Genomic DNA, 18,866 nt, shown 5'->3' with positions numbered 1-18,866 from the left:
CGACTTCGTCACTGAGAGTGGAGGAAAGGAGAAGGAGAGGGCAACGAATTGGAGTGGTTCGCTGATTTGTGAAGGAGAAGGAGAGGGCGGCGAGGAATCAGAATTAGGGAATTAATTAGTGTGTTAAAAATCATAATTAAAAGTGTAATTTGGTCAAAAATGGGTTAAACCCGTTGACTGTTATAAAATTAACGGAACTATTGACGGAGGACCAATTGTGATCCGATTTAAAATGTGCAGGACCAAAAAATCCAAAAGATAAAGTTTAAGACCAACATCATAAAATGGTCATATGTTCAGGACCAGTTTTGGCCTTTACTCTATAAAAAACATCCACGAAAATTATCATATGATAACATAATGATGATATTACCATTTTGTTGATATTTTGTCTACTACTCCATTTATTAAAATTTGTGAGTTTTAATCTCATCCATTCATTTTAAAATCCAAGGATGTAGATTTAGTCTTAGTTTTGGATTATGGTGTTATAATCATTAGAAGAGGACCCCTTCCTCCGTCTCTAACGAATATGCATTTTGGGATCGACATAGATTTTAATGTAAAATTGGTAAAGTAAGAGATAGATAGAGATAAAAGTAATTAAAGTAATGTTAGTAGAGAATGAGTCTCGTCTCGTTAAAGAGAAAAGACTTTTCAAAATTAAAATATATATATTCTCATATAACGGACTAAAGAAAAGAGTATATATTATTATGGGAGGGAGTACTACTATTATTTAACTAATCTATGGTGGCGCTTCACGTTTGATTCACGCTTAGATATATTCACCAACCAAAAATTGATCTATGGTGGCGCTTCACGTTTGATGTCACGCTTAGATATAATTACCAACCAAAAATTGGTGCGTTACAGTTGCCAACAAAATTAATTAAGCTTAATGGCATGTTCATTTAATTTTAGTTGTGAGATAGGAGTAGATCATAAATTAACTAAAATTATGCTTTTTTAATTCTTGTTTTCCTTTTATAAAACTCAGTTCATTGTGACCAACTCCAATTTATATCTTCAGGACATAGTTTTCTTATAAAGAGTATAAACTTATTTTCTTGGTGGAAATTTTAATTATGAATTAGTACATAATTATTGCTCGGGCCTGTGATTGTTTTTAAGGTCCATAAGTAATTATAACTTACTACTCTCCACGAATTAAACACGTATAAATTTAACTAAAAATTATTTTCTTGATAGTAATTTGCGAAGTTAGTGGAATAGGTGTCCCACAGAGCACTTGTATATATTAATTTTAATTTTAATGTGAGTGAAATGAGTTAGTGGAAGGTTATTTGTGGTAAAAGTGAACTGAGACTCTTAATCGCGGACGGACTAAAATGGAAAAACGAGACTCCTATTCGCGGACGGAGGGTGTACGCATTAATTTATTTTTCAGAAGTACTTAGTTTGTTAGTTAATTTGACTTCGAGTATATTTCAATTTCCTTCATAGATTAAATTTTGTTTACGTTTATTAGTATATTTCCTTTTAGTATTAGGATTTCACAGGCCTATATAAACACCCCTTCCTCTTTCAATTTCCTTCCTAGATGAAATTTTATTTACGTTTAGTAGTATATTTCCATGCTTTTAGCATTAGGATTTCATACGCCTATATAAGCACCCCTTCCTTTTTCAATTTCCTTGGAACTCGTTTTTGCACAAATATCGCCTTTTTCTACCATTTAATTGCGATTTTCTTGAATTGATCTTTTATACTATAGCAAATATAGTCTTTTTGTACCTTTTGTTGGACCTATATATATATCATCCCAAAACCGAAAAACAAATCATTGTGATCATCTCTCTCTGCGATGGCACATGAAAATCAAAATTCAAAAACCCTCAACCCTTTGGCACCGGAATACATTCCGATTAGTATCTCCGGAATCACCCCATCCCTCCCGCCGCTGCAACCCCCGTCGTTTCTTCCACCACACCAATTCCACACATACTCCGCCGCCCCTCAAAGCCAAGCCTTCTACCCCGCCCCACTCCCGCCGCATCAATTCCGGCCATACTACACCCACAACCCCGCCCCTCCGCCGCCGCGATCAACTTGGGGAAGGAGAGAGAGACGCCGCGAGCAGTTCTCGCAGCGCGACGTGCGCAATGCGGAGAGCAAGCACCAAATCGTGCCTCTAACACGCGATGAAGAGGCTACTACTGTTATGATCAAGAACATCCCTTACAATTGCAGGTAACAAAAAAAAAAATCGTTAACATAATTTTAGTCGAGACACCAAGAATTAGAAACACAAATTAGCTATTCTTTTTATGCAATTTCTTTCGATTTGTTGGGGGTTTTTTATAGTTGAATAAGCACTTACATAATTTTAATTGAGATACCAAGAACGAAGACATATACCTAGAAACACAAATTGGTATCTAAAATATCATTAATTAGCTATTCTTTTTAAGTGTAATTTATGCAATTTCTTTCGATTTGTTGGGGTTTTTTACAGTTGAATAAGCATCAAATTGTGCTTAACACTTAAAAAAAATCGTTTCTATAATTTTAATTGAGATGCCAAGAGCGAAGACATAAACCTAGAAACACAAATTGGTATCTAAAATATCATTAGTTATTCTTTTTTAGTGTAATTTATGCAATTTGTTTCGATTTGTTGGGGTTTTTAAGAGTTGAATGTTTGATTAATTATTGCAATTTTTGTGTAATAAGCTTTTCTCTTTCTATCTCTAGAAGGAAAGAGCTGATCACTATGCTTGATGACTTCTGCAAAAATCAGAACGCGAGAAACGAGACACAAGAAACTCCCTCGCCTTGCGCTTACGATTACCTATACTTGCCGATTGATTTTTGGTATGTAAATCTAGCTTCAAAAACTAGGTTTGATTGGATTTCCTTAAATATTAAAATAAATTTTATTATTTCCTTATTAGTAAAAGTAATTTTAAGGATGCATGTTTTCAATTTAACTTAGATATTCATATTAAGTTTACTACTCCTAGTATATTATTTCCATGTTAAATTGTCCCTTTTATAGTTTTAAAAATTATTTCAAAGATTCATGTTAAATTTGTACATAATTTCCAATTTAATGTAGAGATGAGAAAATATCCAAGGAAAAGATTCTATTTTCCTAAATTTGTGGGGGATATTACTGATTCCATATGAAAAAAGTTACTACTACTATTTTTTCTGAAGTTATTGCAAAACAATAAATATGTGGAGTACTACTCATATTTATAAACTGATTTATCTAGTATACTAATTTTTGTACATACATCACTATTCCGATTAATACTCTTACACATGCATATTTTATTAGATTTTTTTTCCTTACATGTTGCATGGAACATATGATTCAGACAATTTTGCTGAAGTTACATGCATGTTGCTGATTTACTACAATTTTGACCATGACAAAAAAAAGGACTAGAAAAAGCAGAGGTTACGCATTTGTAAACTTCACCACCTCAAGAGCTGCGTGGGAATTCCACGACTGCGTTCACCTCACATATTGGGGTTTTCATCACCGACCAAATTGGCAAAAGAAAATCGAGATTGTCTGCGCCGAAATCCAGGTACTATATGAATAATGTGTTCATCTTATAAGTTAAAATCAAAATCATAATAGTATAAAAAATAATGTGACGAATTCTTGTATGTCTATATAGGGCAAGGAAGACGCGGTGAGCCATTTTTCGGAGTCGGTGTTTGAGTGCGAAACCGACGAGTATCTACCGGTGTGCTTCAGCCCGGCAAGGGATGGCTCCGGGTATCCCGCTGAGCTTATCGTAATTGGAAAACGGCTACCCGTTGTTGAACGCCAGAGCTACATTAATCACAACTAAGATGCTACGATAATGATGATGTAGTTTAGTAAGTATGCAGTTAACATATATAGTTAGTTAGTTAATTAGTTGCAACTTAACTATTTAATCACCAACGGTCTTTCAATTTTAGCATAGTAGGGATGATTCCGGCCCTATTTGTGGTCTAAGACTAGGTCGGATTAGGACCGGAATCATCACCGTTTCATTGTTATGCTAACATCGAAAGATTGTACTCCCGAAAAAGTGCGAATTGAGTTATGCTCATTTTTCAAATTGTGCAAAACTCGAGTCATGTTTGTTGTTTCGGAAATATAAAAATGTGGAATTTAGCCACTTTTAAGGTTTCTATTTGAAGAATGTTTTCCTTATGTTATATGTATAATTTTTAATTTTATAGTAAATGTTGCTAGAATTGTGAAAATATCTGTGATATTGTGACAAGAATCACAAGATTGTGAGATGGAGAATTTTCGTTCTCGAGTAGTGAAAATCACTCATTATCACTCTTTATTTAGCCAAAGAAATCACATGTACAAGGGTATTTTCTTCATTAAAAATATAAATCTATGTATTAAGAGTTACATTTATTTATGTACTAAAAAAATATCCTTTTGAGCATGCATTTAGATCTCATCATTATGGACTGCTGCTCGATTGTTCTGCCCTTTGCAGTCTGCAATCCGCAGTCTTTGTAGATCTCTGCTCACATCATGCACACGTTTATTAATCATTATACTACAACCATAGCTCTCTCCCACCGTGACTACAGTCATCTAAAGGTAATTGCTGTTAAACAATACTCCTACTGTTTTACCCAATATTTGAAAAGGTGTAAATTGAAAAAAAAATAATAAAATTTGGTGGTTAATTTTACAGCCTTTTAACAATAGCTAATTTTATTGTAATGCTGATATTTTCTTAATTATTTCATTAATTTAGATTCAATGAATATTTTATTTGGAATTTGATTTTTGCAAGTTTGTACTCACGAAAGCTATTGTATTTAGTGTATGATAATACTCCCTCCGTCCCAGTTTAAGAGTCACATTTTGCCATAAAAGTTTGTCCCAATTTAGGAGTCACATTTAGAATCTTTCATATTTGGACATAAAATTTTACGCATTATTCATCAAAATTACACTCAAATGTCATTATCTACATAAAAATAAATCCAAAAAAATTGAAAAACCAAAAATTCAAACCATCTCACTTTCCACCAATTCACTTCATTTATTATCCACTCTACCAGTTTCTTAAACCCGTGGCATAACTAACTGGCACTCATAAACTGGGACGGATGAAGTAGTATAGAATATAAGGTTATGCTAAGTACTGTAGCTTTCGAATGATCATAATTTCTCTCAAAAATAAAAAATTGTTTGGAAAATAAAAAAAAACATAAAAAATTTATTGTAATTGACAGTATTTTTACTAAAATTTAAAAACTTAGGAGTAGTTTTTTTTTAGAAGTTGTGCTTTTGCAAACACCATAATAGGCGTCACAATGCAACAGCCTGAGCAATATTTAGTTTTTTTCAAAGAAGAAAAATAAAACTTAGGTCTCAGTCGAATTTTGTAGAAAAATATGATATGGATGCATTTGTTGATATTTCAAATATGTAGTGGCTGTTCATATTCCGTTTTAGTGATAAATAAAAGTAATGACGTAATTAGTCAGATAAAGATAAAATACAAGCATATGGTCATCATGATTGTGCATGCTTTCCTCTCTCTCTCTCTCTCAAACTATACGTACATTGCACACATACACACAATACAACCACCTCTACGTATATTGCACACATCACAGACCATAAATGCAAATAGTAAACCACTAAAAATAATTAAGGATCAAATAAAATTAAGTAGCTTGATCCTGTTACTATCATAATTATTTAAATTTTTCAATTGGGATACGAAAATGTAATTGTATAGGTACAAATTGTAATTGAGGTATTAAAGTTAAGAAAAAGTTCAAAAAATGAAGATTAATTAAAAGAGGCCCACGAGACCCAGCCATTGGGCCATTTAAAAGTTCTTTTCGTAATCCAAATTAAATTAAGGGCCTATAAAAATTATTGGAGAGTACACAATCTCAATTGCCTTAATACTAATAGGCATGTTTTGAAATCTTAAAATCCAATCACCAAATTTTTTTTCCTAAAAACACAAATAGTTTTAGTGGGTACATTTACATTAGTAATTTACTAAGGACTCTTTTGATAAAAAAGATGGGATATGAGAAGATATGTAAAACAAGATAAGAAATACGGGCTTCATGTCAAGATATGCAAAGATATGATTTTTTTTCGTTGTTGTTTGATTGAAAAGAAATTATCTAAATTTGTATAGTATATTATATAACATGGCTTAACTTGACAAATTGGTGGGTTACATAAACATGGTTAAAGTTATAATTATAGTAAGATTGGGTAGGGCCCTTGTCTTATACTGGGCTTTGAGTTAAGCTTAACAATGATATCAAACAATTAGAAATGTCCATATATAATTCTTTATCTTGGTATTACTAATTTATCAAAAACGCCCTAATATTACGGGTTATGTAACAATCGATTGCCATATAAACAATCATAAATCATTGTCTATGTGGTAATTCAGATTATAAATTATGATTGATTACCAAAATAATTGTCTATGTAAGTTTGTGACACCCAATCTTGATAGCTTATCGATTAACCATGTTATTACATTAATTCAATCAATGTTGCTATATATTTTTAGATATACTTTGATTTCCTATAATCAATACAGTACTAAGTTCTTGGCTTCATAGCTACATCAAGTGCAATTTCAATACATTTTTTCCCAACTTATTAGTAATTTATTTCACCTTCAATTTTATTTTTATTGTTTTTTGCACTGTATAACATGGTCTAGTGCTTCTGAATTTTTTCTGACTCAAAGCATAATCTAATTGTCTTAGTATTCACTCATAATATCGATTCGCGCGAGTCGTTATGCTAAACGACCTAATTTTATAATTGGTGACAAAACCTCAATGATTTGTAAAAATATCTTATTTATAACTTTCGTTTGTAAAAGTATCCTATTTATGATTTGAACTTTCCACTAAAAGTATTAATTTGTTATGCAAGTTCGAAAAAGAAAAGCTCTGACTTAAATAACAATAGGCAAAATTTTCATTATAAAGTCGGTGATGAGAAGTGTGAAATCGATGACAACAAATTTTCATTTTGGTTTTTAAATTTAATTTAACATGCTTTAGTCCAACTTGGGGAGCTCCCTTTGACCATGACAACAAATTGACAGATAATTACACTAATAATTATTACTACTATAATAATCGCTCTTTGTTTGATTATAGTAGTACATTTTTTAATCCAAGAAAATTCAACGTTTTTCATACGTTTTCCTGCATGTAATTAAATCAAAGAGACATGCATTATATAATTAATTAATAATGACAGTACTGTTTTACTGTGCAAAGTAGAAAGTTTCTTTGTCCTGACTTTTGATAAAATAATTCCCATATTGAATTATTAATCACCTAATTGATTAAAACAGGTAATTTTTAGTCAATCTGAATGAACTAAGGCAAATGATCAATAATTAAGTCATCGTCACCCTTATTCAAACTTATTACGCACTACAGTCAAATTAAAGGTGAATATATTTATTAATTAATTACTATTATTTCAATCGACCCCCAAATTAAAGGTGAATATATTTATTAATCTTTAAATATTATTTTAATCGACAATGGTCGTTCAATATGGAGTACGTGTTTTTCTTGTTCACACTTATCAAACCGTGCGGCCGTGCCTGCAATATTTAGTAGGTCTCTTTTTTTTACTCCCTCCGTCCCATAAAAATTGAGATAAAACTTTTGGACATGGAGATTAAAAATTTATATTAAATAAATAGGAGAGATGAAAAAAGTAAGAAAGATAAAAGAGAGTAAAGTAAATGATGGAATAAAATAAGAGTGATTAGATGTTTTGTCTTTAGTTAAAAAAAGAAATGACTCAATTTTGTTAGGACGGACTAAAAAGGAATACGACTCAACTTTTATGGGACGGAGGGAGTACTACTGTATCATTTTAGTACACTAGCAAAATTAGTTAGTTTTTAGTTTTTAGTTTTAGAGGGAACATCAATTTTAGTCTACGAACTTTGCCAAAGTATCATTTTAAGTCCGTGAACTTTGAAAATATCATTTCAGGTCCATCAACTATGAGTTAATATCATTTGAAGTACTTTTTTACTACTTCCAAGTTTTATAGGACGAAAATACCCTCGATAACTTAAAGGGTATATATTTTTAATAAACTTATCATATACTCATATTTTTTATAAATATCTTTACAATATATTTTTGATGAATTTTTTAAATATAATTTGACCTTCAATATTATCATTTAATTATGTGACATGCAAGTAAAATTGTTTTTCTTCAATTTTTTATATTAAAGAATTTTAAAATAGAATAAAGAACTTTTCTTCAATAATAAAAAATTGAATAAGGATCTTTTCTTGCATGTCACAAAATTAAGTGATAATATTGAAGGTCAAATTATATTTAGAAAATTCATCAAAAATATATAGTAAAGATATTTATAAAAAAATATGAGTATAGGATAAGTTTATTAAAAATATATACCCTTAAAGATATCAAGGATATTTTTGTCCGAAAAAACTTGGAAATAGTAAAAAAGTACTTCAAATGATATTAACTCATAGTTGATGGACCTGAAATGATATTTTTAAAGTTCACGGACTTAAAATGATACTTTGGCAAAGTTCGTGGACCAAAAAAAATGTTCTCTCTTAATCACTAAATTTAATGAAACTAATATTCCAATTAAACACTAATTTAATTAGATATCACTATTTCTCAACTAAATGTGAGGACATGAGGTGACGAGTGACAAGAGCTCGATGCCGCCATTGGCCCCAACGAGGTGCAGTAAAATTTACTATTCTTATTATAAGACAAAAGACCAAAACTATGTAGCCGTGTTAGATGTATAATCCTTTAGAAATAAACATTAATTCTTTTTTGGGGTATTTAAAATATTTCTGAAAAATATTAAATTCTTGAATATTTTAATCTAAAGGTGTGGTTGATGTAGCCTTTTGATCAAATATTTATTGCATGTCCTAGTATGCCATTTAATTTCATGAGAATACATTAATAAGCCATCATTTTAATATTAATTATAAGATGATTATTACAACGTGCTTCCTACAAATACTTGGAAAAAATATTAGAATGCCTCGATCGATCGATTTTTTCACTATAGTAGTTTAATACTCCTATTATTTACACCCACCCTAAAATATGATAAATCCGTAACATTCCCAATTAATATTACATTATATTAACAAAATTCATAATTAAGATTTAAATTATGGAGTATTTAATTATTTATTAAATATTATAATAAAATAGAAAGCGACTATTGTTTACACTTATTTCAACATTTTACCGATTTTCTTCCCTTTTTCAATAAATTGCAATAATTCTAAAGTCTAATACGTTGAATATAGCAAAAGTGTGAACACCTTTTTTTTTCTTATAAAAATAATCGGTTTAGTTTATCATTTTACTTCTATACTATTGATGAATCAAATTCTGATTTGTTAATTTGAGAGGAAAAACTTTTTTTTAAAATCAAAGGTGTGAACACATTTCAACGTATCAAATTGAAACTTTTAGTTAGAGCATCTCCAATGGTCGAAGGACTTCGAGAAGTTACGTGCGGGGTGCGGCCGGGTGGCCGAAGAAGCAGGCGAACTATCGGCGACTACGCGCGCGGCACGGTGGATCCCACGACCACCCCGGATCTTGAGGAGTTTCCATCCCTCCTTCATTTGCTGGTCGCCCGGCCCGGTGGAGAGAGCGGGCGCAAGGCGCAGGGCGATCCCCTATCGCCCGCATTTTTTTTAAATCTTTGTATTTTTTTTGAATGGAATGGATTTATTTTCGCGTATATGTGTCGTAAATTTAATTCCGTAATTTAATCGTAATTTTAATTCCGTAAATGTTGTATATTTTGAATTATTTTTATTGCGGCTGGCCTAAATCTGATGTGGGTAGATTTTAGTGCGCGCGTGACGAGGGAGAGAGAATGGCTGCCTATTCGGCCTATTTAGCATTGGAGATGCTCTTAGAGCATCCGCAATGGTCGCTAGCGGCAAGCCGAACCATTGCAGCGAGCGAGAAGAAATCGCGCGCGCTTGGCGTGGTGGCGTCGCCGCGGCGATCGCTAGCCGCCATTGTGGCGGCCCGATCGGCCAGCGATCGGCCAGCGCCGATTTTTGTTTTTTTTTTTTTTTAAAAAAAACCTATATAAACGCGATTTTCGTTTCATTTTCATTTGCACCACTTGTTTTAACGAGTTTTCTCTCTCTAACTTTCCGTACAAGAGCATCATCGAGCGATGGATCATAACAACGAGTTCAGATGCCGGATCGGCACAAATGATGGGGATGATATGGCGAGGGCGGGATGCCGGGGTTCAGGGGCACTAGGAGGACACGGTATATCGAGCCCCACTTGATTTTGCGGCCGTCTCACACGTCGACCCGGGAGACGGGTTCATTGGCGATGACCTTGTCATTGCATGATATGGGGATCGATCTGAGGATGGATACTCCCGTTCCGGCGAGCGGGACGCGAAAAGAACGAGGGGAAAGGCAGGCGGTCGGCGGGTCATCGCAGTCCGTTGACCACACCAAGAGAGAATAGCTGGCCTAAGCACCATTGCGGATGCTCTTATATTTATCTAAACCCACCTAAAATCAGCACCAGACGTTTACATTTTGTATAATTATTGAACCCAGGGAAGTTATTAGCCACCAATTATAAAATAGACTATTTGCAGTTAAAATTTATTGACGATAAACACTGACAATTTTGGACTATTTCCTTAATTGAACCCAGGGAAGATTATTAGCCACCAATTACAAAGTAGACTATTTGCAGTTGAAAATTATTGACGAAAGACACTAACATTTTTGAACTACATTCCTTAAATTTGTTTTTCACTCTTCATGGCTGTTTAACTGTATGTATATCATTCATAGAATTCATTATGAATTAAAAATGCAGAATCCGAAATTTGGCCAAATAAGTTATAATTTCGCTTCTAAATTTAAATATTTGTGAACCTTAATTTAACCCAATCTAGTTGTGCCAGGAGTAATATAAAAATTACTATACTCATTGAGAATTTTCATCATAAAATAGAAGCTAAAATATTTTATGAGGTCAATTACTTTATAACACAGTGTTCCATTATCCAACAGTCTAACTGTATTTAATAGGAGTATTGAATGAAGTGACGATAAACAATCAAATGTTGTCATAACCAAAAAAGGTTATACTATTAGTAATTTGATGTACTCGTAGTTAGTGAATAAGTAAAAAAAACTTGATTAGTCTTCAGCCTCATTTTCAATTTTCTTTTAATATTTGAATTGCCTCTATATTATTTTTAAAATTTAAATTAAAGTATGCATTAATTACATTTTATGGTTCCGAAAAAGTATAAAATTTATACAAAAATATTAATATATGACCAGAGTATTATACACGTTCTATGTACTATACATGTGCCCATATGTTTTAATTAAAGACATAAATAAACTGATTTTTTCTCACATAAATTAATTTTTAGTTATACAAAATTTGGTCACATATATTTATTGTATTGAATGTCAAGATAATAAAATTCAAAATACTTAAACGATCTTGCATAAAATACATGCGGCAAAAATAGACAACTCTCATTTAATCCCCCAAATCATTACCAATTTTTATAAACAAGCAATAAATTAATAACTCATTTGATAAAATACTTTCAATTTAATCCGAAAATACCCTCAGCCCGCCATTTGCATTTCAGATTATTATTTAAAAGTAGAAAATAGAAAAGAAGTGGTAAACAGCGTAACTACATAAACTTTCGTCAAAGATTTCAGGCTCTTTAATTCCGCTTCAAACCCCACACACAATTACACGCACTAGCTACTTCAACAGCAATTACTGCGCATTGAATATACAAAAGTCGTTTTTGTAAGCTCGCATTTTTCCGCAACACGCACAAAATTCGTCACCACAACTCGCGTATAAAGTTCGCGCTCGATCGTTACTGGATTCAACATTTTCAGAATATAGAAAAGCTAAATAACTCTCGGAATCCACAGGTAGTGCTCAATGCTGTGTCAATTGTTATTAATTGGATGATTTTGCTGAATTGCTCGGACGTTTGTATCAGCTGCGGAGAAATTTTTTATTTTCTAATAGATTTGGTGTTGATCAGTGTAGAAATGGCGAATTTGCGGGCGATTTTTAAGCATCCGGAGGATTTGTATCCGTTGGTGAAACTGAAGCTGGCGGCGCGGCAGGCTGAGAAGCAGATCCCGGCGGAGCCGCATTGGGCGTTCTGCTATTCAATGCTTCATAAAGTGTCTAGAAGTTTCGCTCTCGTTATTCAGCAGCTCGATACTGATCTTCGTGATGCTGTAAGTTTATTTCGTTTTGATCTACTTTTTTGAAAAATTGTACTACTACGTCAAATAGTTGTTTAATTTGGTGTTTATGCGCTCGCTGTGTCCTCATAGTCATAATCTGGTGTGTTTAATAGGTAATGTTGTGATAAAAAATAGTAGATCTAAACTTGCTAATTTCTCACTGTTTGAATAATTATATACTCCATGAAATTTGTTCTTGTAAACACGAGTTAAAAAGGCTTGAGGTTAGCTTAAGACTTATTTAGCTGATAGATAGAACTCATCGGATAACACTTAAGTCAACGACTCACATATTATTAGTTCAATGTTTAATATATTGCATATATATAAATAGAATGGGGGAGACAGTAAGTTACCTTTGTGTTTATTAAAGGTGATTGTCCATCATTTTTATAGACTAGAAGTGAATTGTCCAAAGATGCTTAGGTTCAGGATGAAAGAATGATATGCTGATAATACGTTAATGTGCTCTTTTTTTTAATCTTTCAGGTATGCATATTCTATTTGGTTCTTCGAGCGCTTGACACAGTTGGTATGCTCTTTTACTTACATATGCTTTTGTATGTAGTTGTTTTTTATACTATGTGGAAGAGATTTGTGTGGTTTATCTGTAGCAATGCTCTTTACACTACTATTGTTTAAATTCTTTTATGTTGTGATTGCTGCTGATAATTTTGAGAATCTTTATGGAGCTTTTAACTCTACTGTTGGTCAGTTAGCTTATTGGTTGAGTGCTTACCTCCTAGGAACAATATCTCCGTGCACATACAGTGATCCTGTTTACCGTCGTAAACCTCAACATGCCATATGATCGATTACCGGAACAACATATTCTTTTCTTCTCCACGGGATTCTCCTTATTTCTTAATTTAATGTATTTTAGAAAAGAGACGGTACTTGATTCTTACTGCTCAGACATTAAGCCAATTTTCTAATCACAGCACATTTGCTACCTCATGATCTCTCTGGAGATTCCAGTCTTAGAAATCTTACTATTAAAGGATACAGTTTTATTTGTCCATGCCAATTGTCATTCTTCTGGTGTTTATGGATCGATATTATTCCATTGGGACAATTTAAGTTACTATATTATGCACTTTTGTTAATTTGACAGAGGATGATACAAGCATAGAAGCAGAAGTTAAAGTACCTATTTTGAAGGCATTTCATCAGCACATATATAACTCAGAATGGCATTTCTCATGTGAGTTTCTCTTTTTTATAACTGACGTGCTCTTTCAGTCACCATCTTAGTTTCAAAGTGATAACATGCTTTAAGTTTTTCATAACACATGGATATAATAAACAAATCTGATCCTTGACAGGTGGTACAAAAGAGTACAAAGTTCTCATGGATGAGTTTCATCATGTTTCTGTCGCTTTTCTGGAGCTTGGAAAAGGGTATTTAACTAGTGATTTCTTTTACCCAATGTTAACATTACAGATTTCTCTGGCAGTTGAAGCTAATTTCAACTTAACTGCTTAAGAAAAATGATATGCTCCCCATGTTCATTATTCCACATCACATGCAATCTTGTTGTTACATGAATAATAATTACTGTTTGCTTTTGCAGTTATCAGGAGGCAATTGAGAATATTACAATGAGAATGGGTGAAGGAATGGCAAAGTTTATATGCAAGGAGGTATGCCAGAAATATCATTTTAGCGCGGTTGCTTAGCTATTTTGAAATAGCTGTGAGATTATTAACAACACTCTCTCTGTTGTCATTATATGTGAACGAATTTATGAAATACATAATACAGTACATGACTCAGGAATTTTGACACATTATTGGACCTCTTTGTCTTGCCAGGTAGAAACAGTTGATGATTATGATGAATATTGTCACTATGTGGCTGGACTTGTTGGACTAGGTTTGTCAAAGCTGTTCCATGCCTCAGGAAAAGAAGATCTGGCATCTGATTCTATCTCCAACTCAATGGGTTTATTTCTTCAGGTACCGATCTATTGTTTTCAGCATTATGTGCACTACACGCTAAAATTTAGGTATCTCTCGCAATCTAACTCTTAATTTTTTGTTTACATTTTTTCACAATTGCAGAAAACTAATATTATTAGAGATTATTTGGAGGATATTAATGAGATACCAAAGTCGCGAATGTTCTGGCCTCGTGAAATTTGGAGTAAATATGCTAACAAACTTGAGGTATTAATAGCTTCATCTCGATAGATCTTTCAAGTATACAACTTAGTTGCTCAAGAGCAGTGTTACTGCTAAGTAAATTGTATTCTGATCCGTAATTTTTGTTTTTTGCTCTCTTAGGACTTGAAGTATGAGGAAAATTCAGTTAAGTCAGTGCACTGCCTGAATGACATGGTTACAAATGCCTTAACACATGTTGAAGATTGCTTGACGTACATGCATGCTTTAAGAGATCCAGCTATCTTTCGTTTTTGTGCAATTCCCCAGGTAGATATTAAGTATTTTATAACTTTTTTCATATATTTTATATGAAAGTACGTTTTTCTTGGGAACCTTCACACTGAAGCATCATATTTATATTTGCGTACGATGAGCTGGAATACTTTGGCTCATGGTTTGATAGTTCCCTCCTGCATGCATATCTATGTTTCTGCATCAGTTTGTCATTCATATACCTGTAATTGCTGGTGGACAATGCTATGGTGGCATATTAAATCATGAAACGTGGCTATCTGTTATCTTGTGTCTGATGTTTCCTGCTCGTAAATGATTTGAGGGAATCAGAAATCCATATTCTGGTATCGGTTAATGTTTTCTGTGGCCGAATTGGTGCTTTTAGAATATGGATAGAAAGTTTTAAATAAAAAAAACGACTAAAGATTTAGAATTCGTTTTTACTATTGAAATTATCTGAAAACCTATGTGGTTATGTTTATATACATGCTGGTTAGACATGATGCATCTATATCTTGGATTGGACTCTGACCTTGTATTCATGTTATCAGTTGTAAACATCTAATATTTTTATATCAAATAATATACCAGATCATGGCAATTGGGACATTGGCTTTGTGCTACAACAACATTCAAGTGTTCAGAGGCGTTGTGAAAATGAGGCGTGGTAAGTTTCTAAAGCTTTCTTACCTGGTAATGAATATAAAGTATTGCAATAAATAACGAACTTAGCGATAAAACTGATTTTCCATTGAACGTTTGAAATTTAAATTTGGCCTACTCCTTACTGATTGATGATCACTGACTCCATCTTCCACTGTTTTTGAAACTATTCATATGGCCCATAATATATGCTCAGACACTGATAAACTCTTGACATCTGGTGTTTCTTGTCCCAGGTTTGACCGCGAAAGTCATTGACCGAACTAAAACTATGTCAGACGTTTATGGGGCTTTCTATGACTTCTCTCTTATGCTGAAATCAAAGGTACGAGTGTTATCCAATAGTGACGATTTTTCAGAATCCTGTGTTTAAATGATTTCCTATTAGCATCTGTGATATAACAATTTTATATAAACAAACTTTACTGTTTGTATATGAGATTGCAAAATGTTGAGTTTATTAAATTTATGGTCGTCATATGGACTGAAACTGATGATGTTATTATTTGCAATTAAGTCGCAACCATTATATTTTTTCATCCAAATACAATTGAAGAACGGAATCTTGTGTCCGACAATCATGTTACTTAAGTCCTGCTTACCATTTTAATGCTTGAAGATTCCTGTGGTCCATACAGTAGGCAAACTTCTGAATGTTATGTTTTTTTTTTTTGTTGCAAAATTAACTCAGCGAACCTTTGTGTGATTGGTTTCTCGTCTCGTGTTGCTAAAAACCTTTTGTCTTATTGAACTTTCTAGGTTGATGATGCCGACCCTAATGCCAGAAAGACCAAGGACAACTTGGAGAAAATCTTGAAACTTTGCAGGAACTCTGGAACTCTAGGTCAAAGGTTAGTTACCTTGCCCTCCCTCTCTAATCACCTACATTGTAAGTATACGCTCTTCCTCTCATTTTTATAGCAATTCCTTTTCTTCTTTGCCAGGAATTCTTACATTATCCAGAGCAAGCCGCGATACAATGCAACTATGGTTAGTTTTCGTCACCTTCTTTTCCTATCGTTCGTATATGCAAAAAACTATTCAAAGTGGTCAGACTCGAGAGAAACTTTTTACCAACTCCTTGATCCATGCTACACTTTATTCGTTTTAAGGAGAAAACCTAAAAACAAATTTGAAATATTCATGCTCAGTATGTTTTATATGCCCCATGAAGCTCAATTTTCCTTAATGTTAAAAAAATGCCTCAATTCAGCCTACAAACATATTGTAAATTTAACAAATATACTAGTTTTAATGTCATTAAAGTTCTATAATATGTCGAACTCATAACTTTCGAAATGAACCAGTATTATATCCAACAGATGATGCTCAAATCATTATGTGTGAATCTAATGCAGATCGCTGCCATCTTCGTCATAATCGCTATTCTTCTAGCTTACCTATCAGCCAATCGGCCAACCTATATATGTAAGTTTTTTTTTTATTGTCCATGTCGTTTACTCAAAAAAATGACCTCAACCTCGACTTGTTGCTCATTTTTTTGCTCTCAATATGCAGGATTAGTTTCGTACTTTCATGGAAAAACTTAATACCAGTTGCTAATCACAGTAAATGTCTCGTGATATACAAGTGTTTCACCTCTCAGGCGAGCTCGGTTCCTGGAATGTATGTAGGCATAAGCCGGGAAGAAACTGGCACGAATGTACCATGTAGTGTGTTCCTATTTTGTCTAATGTTTGCACCCAATTATATAGTTTTATAAAGCAAATAATGTGCCACTGTGTACTGAACCTCACTTCTTGTTCATGGTCCCTGGTTTCAAACACCATGTTTTGAAATGTAGACAGTGATTTTCTCAAGTAGTCTTTCGATTTATCAATAATTACTATTAAGGCGGCCCAGCTTCGAGGTTCTCGTTAGAGATACTGTCGAATGATGTTCGATCTTTTAAATAAGATAAGGAGATACAATATGTGATAAGTCGAGACTGAGTTTTGACTCAAGATAAATTGTTTGATTGAATTGTTAATTTTTGTACAGTTGAAAGTATGTTTGGATTGCAATATTATGTAATGAAAATATTATGTTAAAAAATCAAAATAAAAATGAATGCGTACCTTGAATTTTAATTCATGTAACTTTACTTTCTCTGTCGGTATAAAATAGACTAGTTTTATCATTTTGGATCGTTTATCAAAATTATACCAATTTCAAAATATAAAAAGTTTTAAAGAATTAAATACAGAGTACTAATAATATTGATCCAAAAGCTCACCATATTTTTCTTCTCTCCTATTTTACAATTATGAATTAAAACTTGTGTTATTTAACTTAGCCTTTTTTTTTGGGCACGGGAGGAATATACACGACAAAACTACTGAACTGGTGAGAGGGAGCATTGGGCTTTCACACAGAAGAATTAGGCCGTATAGAGACACCAGCACCGAATCATGTTTTTATACACACAAAATATTATTAGGAGATGATTATTAGAAAGGCAAAAGTCCCTCTTAGAGTTAATGCTATAAGTCCAATTAAATATTTCATTTTCTGACTCCCAACAATATTTTCATTGCATGTCTTAAGGCGTCTGTGCCGATGGCGTGATGCACCGCCGCCGCCGCTGGCACAGCGCTGCTCGATGCATCGAGCACGTTCGTGCCAGCAAGCACACTGACAATCACCGTATATGTGCTTGGAATTTGCCAAGCATAGTTACGGTGCTCGGCATTGTTCCTAAAAATATTAACAACTCACTGTGCTTAGCTCAGGTGATTGCTAAATAATTTGACTAAGGCGAGCATATCCTTGGTGGTCGGAATTTTCCAAGCACATATACCGTGCTTGGGAAATTGATAAAAATAACATTATAATTGACAATTAATTGGTTATAATTAACAATATAACAATTGCATTGTTTATAAAAAAATTTCACAAATATCGACCACCAAAAATGTGCTCGGAGAAAAAAAGACTTGTATTATTATTCAATGTGAATTATTTATAAATATTTTTCATAAGTAGCGACCACCTGTGATGTGCTCGGCAATTCCCTACCACCAAAAATGTGCTCGGGAAATCTCTACCACCACAAATGTGCTCGGAGAAAAAAAAAAGACTTGTATAAATATTCAATGTGAATTATTTATAAATATTTTTCAAAAAGTAGCGACCACTTGTCATGTGCTCGGCAATTCCCTACCACCTCAAATGTGCTCAGGAATTAAAAAGACTTGTATAATTATTCAATGTATAATTATTCAAACTATTTATTGAAGTTATTAAAACTTCCATTATATTATTCTAGTACTATCATTTTAGAATATTAATTAAGTAAATTTCTTTTATTTATGAATGGCGAGCACCATGTATGTGCTCGGAATATTGCGAGCACTCGCACTGTGCTCGCAATTTAAAAAAAAAAATTAGTTTTACCACCCGTACTATGCACGGGCCAAGTAATTTCCAAAAATAAGAAAATATATTTAAAACAAATTAAATAAAAAT

At 33.0% G+C, this 18,866-nt stretch overlaps 2 protein-coding genes across 3 annotated transcripts; both read left to right on the top strand.

Annotated features, from left to right (window-relative positions):
* Positions 1–1,828: 1,828 nt before the first annotated feature.
* Positions 1,829–3,833, top strand: LOC125209782 (protein terminal ear1-like). The gene is made up of 4 exons (XM_048109364.1): positions 1,829–2,214; positions 2,719–2,838; positions 3,413–3,563; positions 3,657–3,833. Exons 1-4 carry the CDS (start codon positions 1,829–1,831, stop codon positions 3,831–3,833), a joined length of 834 nt encoding a protein of 277 aa, XP_047965321.1.
* Positions 3,834–11,792: 7,959 nt separating this feature from the next.
* On the top strand, positions 11,793–17,218 carry LOC125210796 (squalene synthase-like). 2 transcript variants are annotated; one of them, XM_048110391.1, is made up of 15 exons: positions 11,793–12,008; positions 12,130–12,326; positions 12,825–12,867; positions 13,450–13,539; positions 13,661–13,736; positions 13,910–13,979; positions 14,151–14,294; positions 14,400–14,504; positions 14,622–14,768; positions 15,327–15,402; positions 15,635–15,723; positions 16,158–16,249; positions 16,343–16,388; positions 16,757–16,826; positions 16,917–17,218. In XM_048110391.1, coding segments are annotated over exons 2-15 (1,245 nt in total). In that variant the 5' UTR covers positions 11,793–12,008; positions 12,130–12,131; the 3' UTR covers positions 16,919–17,218. The 2 variants fall into 2 exon arrangements, with proteins under 2 accessions (XP_047966348.1, XP_047966347.1); XM_048110390.1 differs by having other exon boundaries at positions 12,125–12,326.
* The last annotated feature ends 1,648 nt before the right edge of the window (positions 17,219–18,866 follow it).

Source organism: Salvia hispanica, chromosome 3 (genome assembly GCF_023119035.1).
Source record: "Salvia hispanica cultivar TCC Black 2014 chromosome 3, UniMelb_Shisp_WGS_1.0, whole genome shotgun sequence".
In the NCBI taxonomy this organism is placed as follows: Eukaryota; Viridiplantae; Streptophyta; class Magnoliopsida; order Lamiales; family Lamiaceae; genus Salvia; species Salvia hispanica.
The sequence above is the reverse complement of the archived record's forward strand: the minus strand, read 5'-3'. Positions and strand labels throughout refer to the sequence as shown.

Coding starts and splice junctions, on each gene's coding strand:
- LOC125209782 (XM_048109364.1), top strand. CDS start 1,829: ATGGCACATGAAAATCAAAATTCAAAAACCCTCAACCCTTTGGCACCG. Junction 2,839..3,412: donor TACTTGCCGATTGATTTTTG/GTATGTAAATCT, acceptor GACAAAAAAAAG/GACTAGAAAAAGCAGAGGTT. Junction 3,564..3,656: donor TTGTCTGCGCCGAAATCCAG/GTACTATATGAA, acceptor ATGTCTATATAG/GGCAAGGAAGACGCGGTGAG.
- LOC125210796 (XM_048110391.1), top strand. CDS start 12,132: ATGGCGAATTTGCGGGCGATTTTTAAGCATCCGGAGGATTTGTATCCG. Junction 13,540..13,660: donor CTCAGAATGGCATTTCTCAT/GTGAGTTTCTCT, acceptor GATCCTTGACAG/GTGGTACAAAAGAGTACAAA. Junction 16,389..16,756: donor CGCGATACAATGCAACTATG/GTTAGTTTTCGT, acceptor AATCTAATGCAG/ATCGCTGCCATCTTCGTCAT.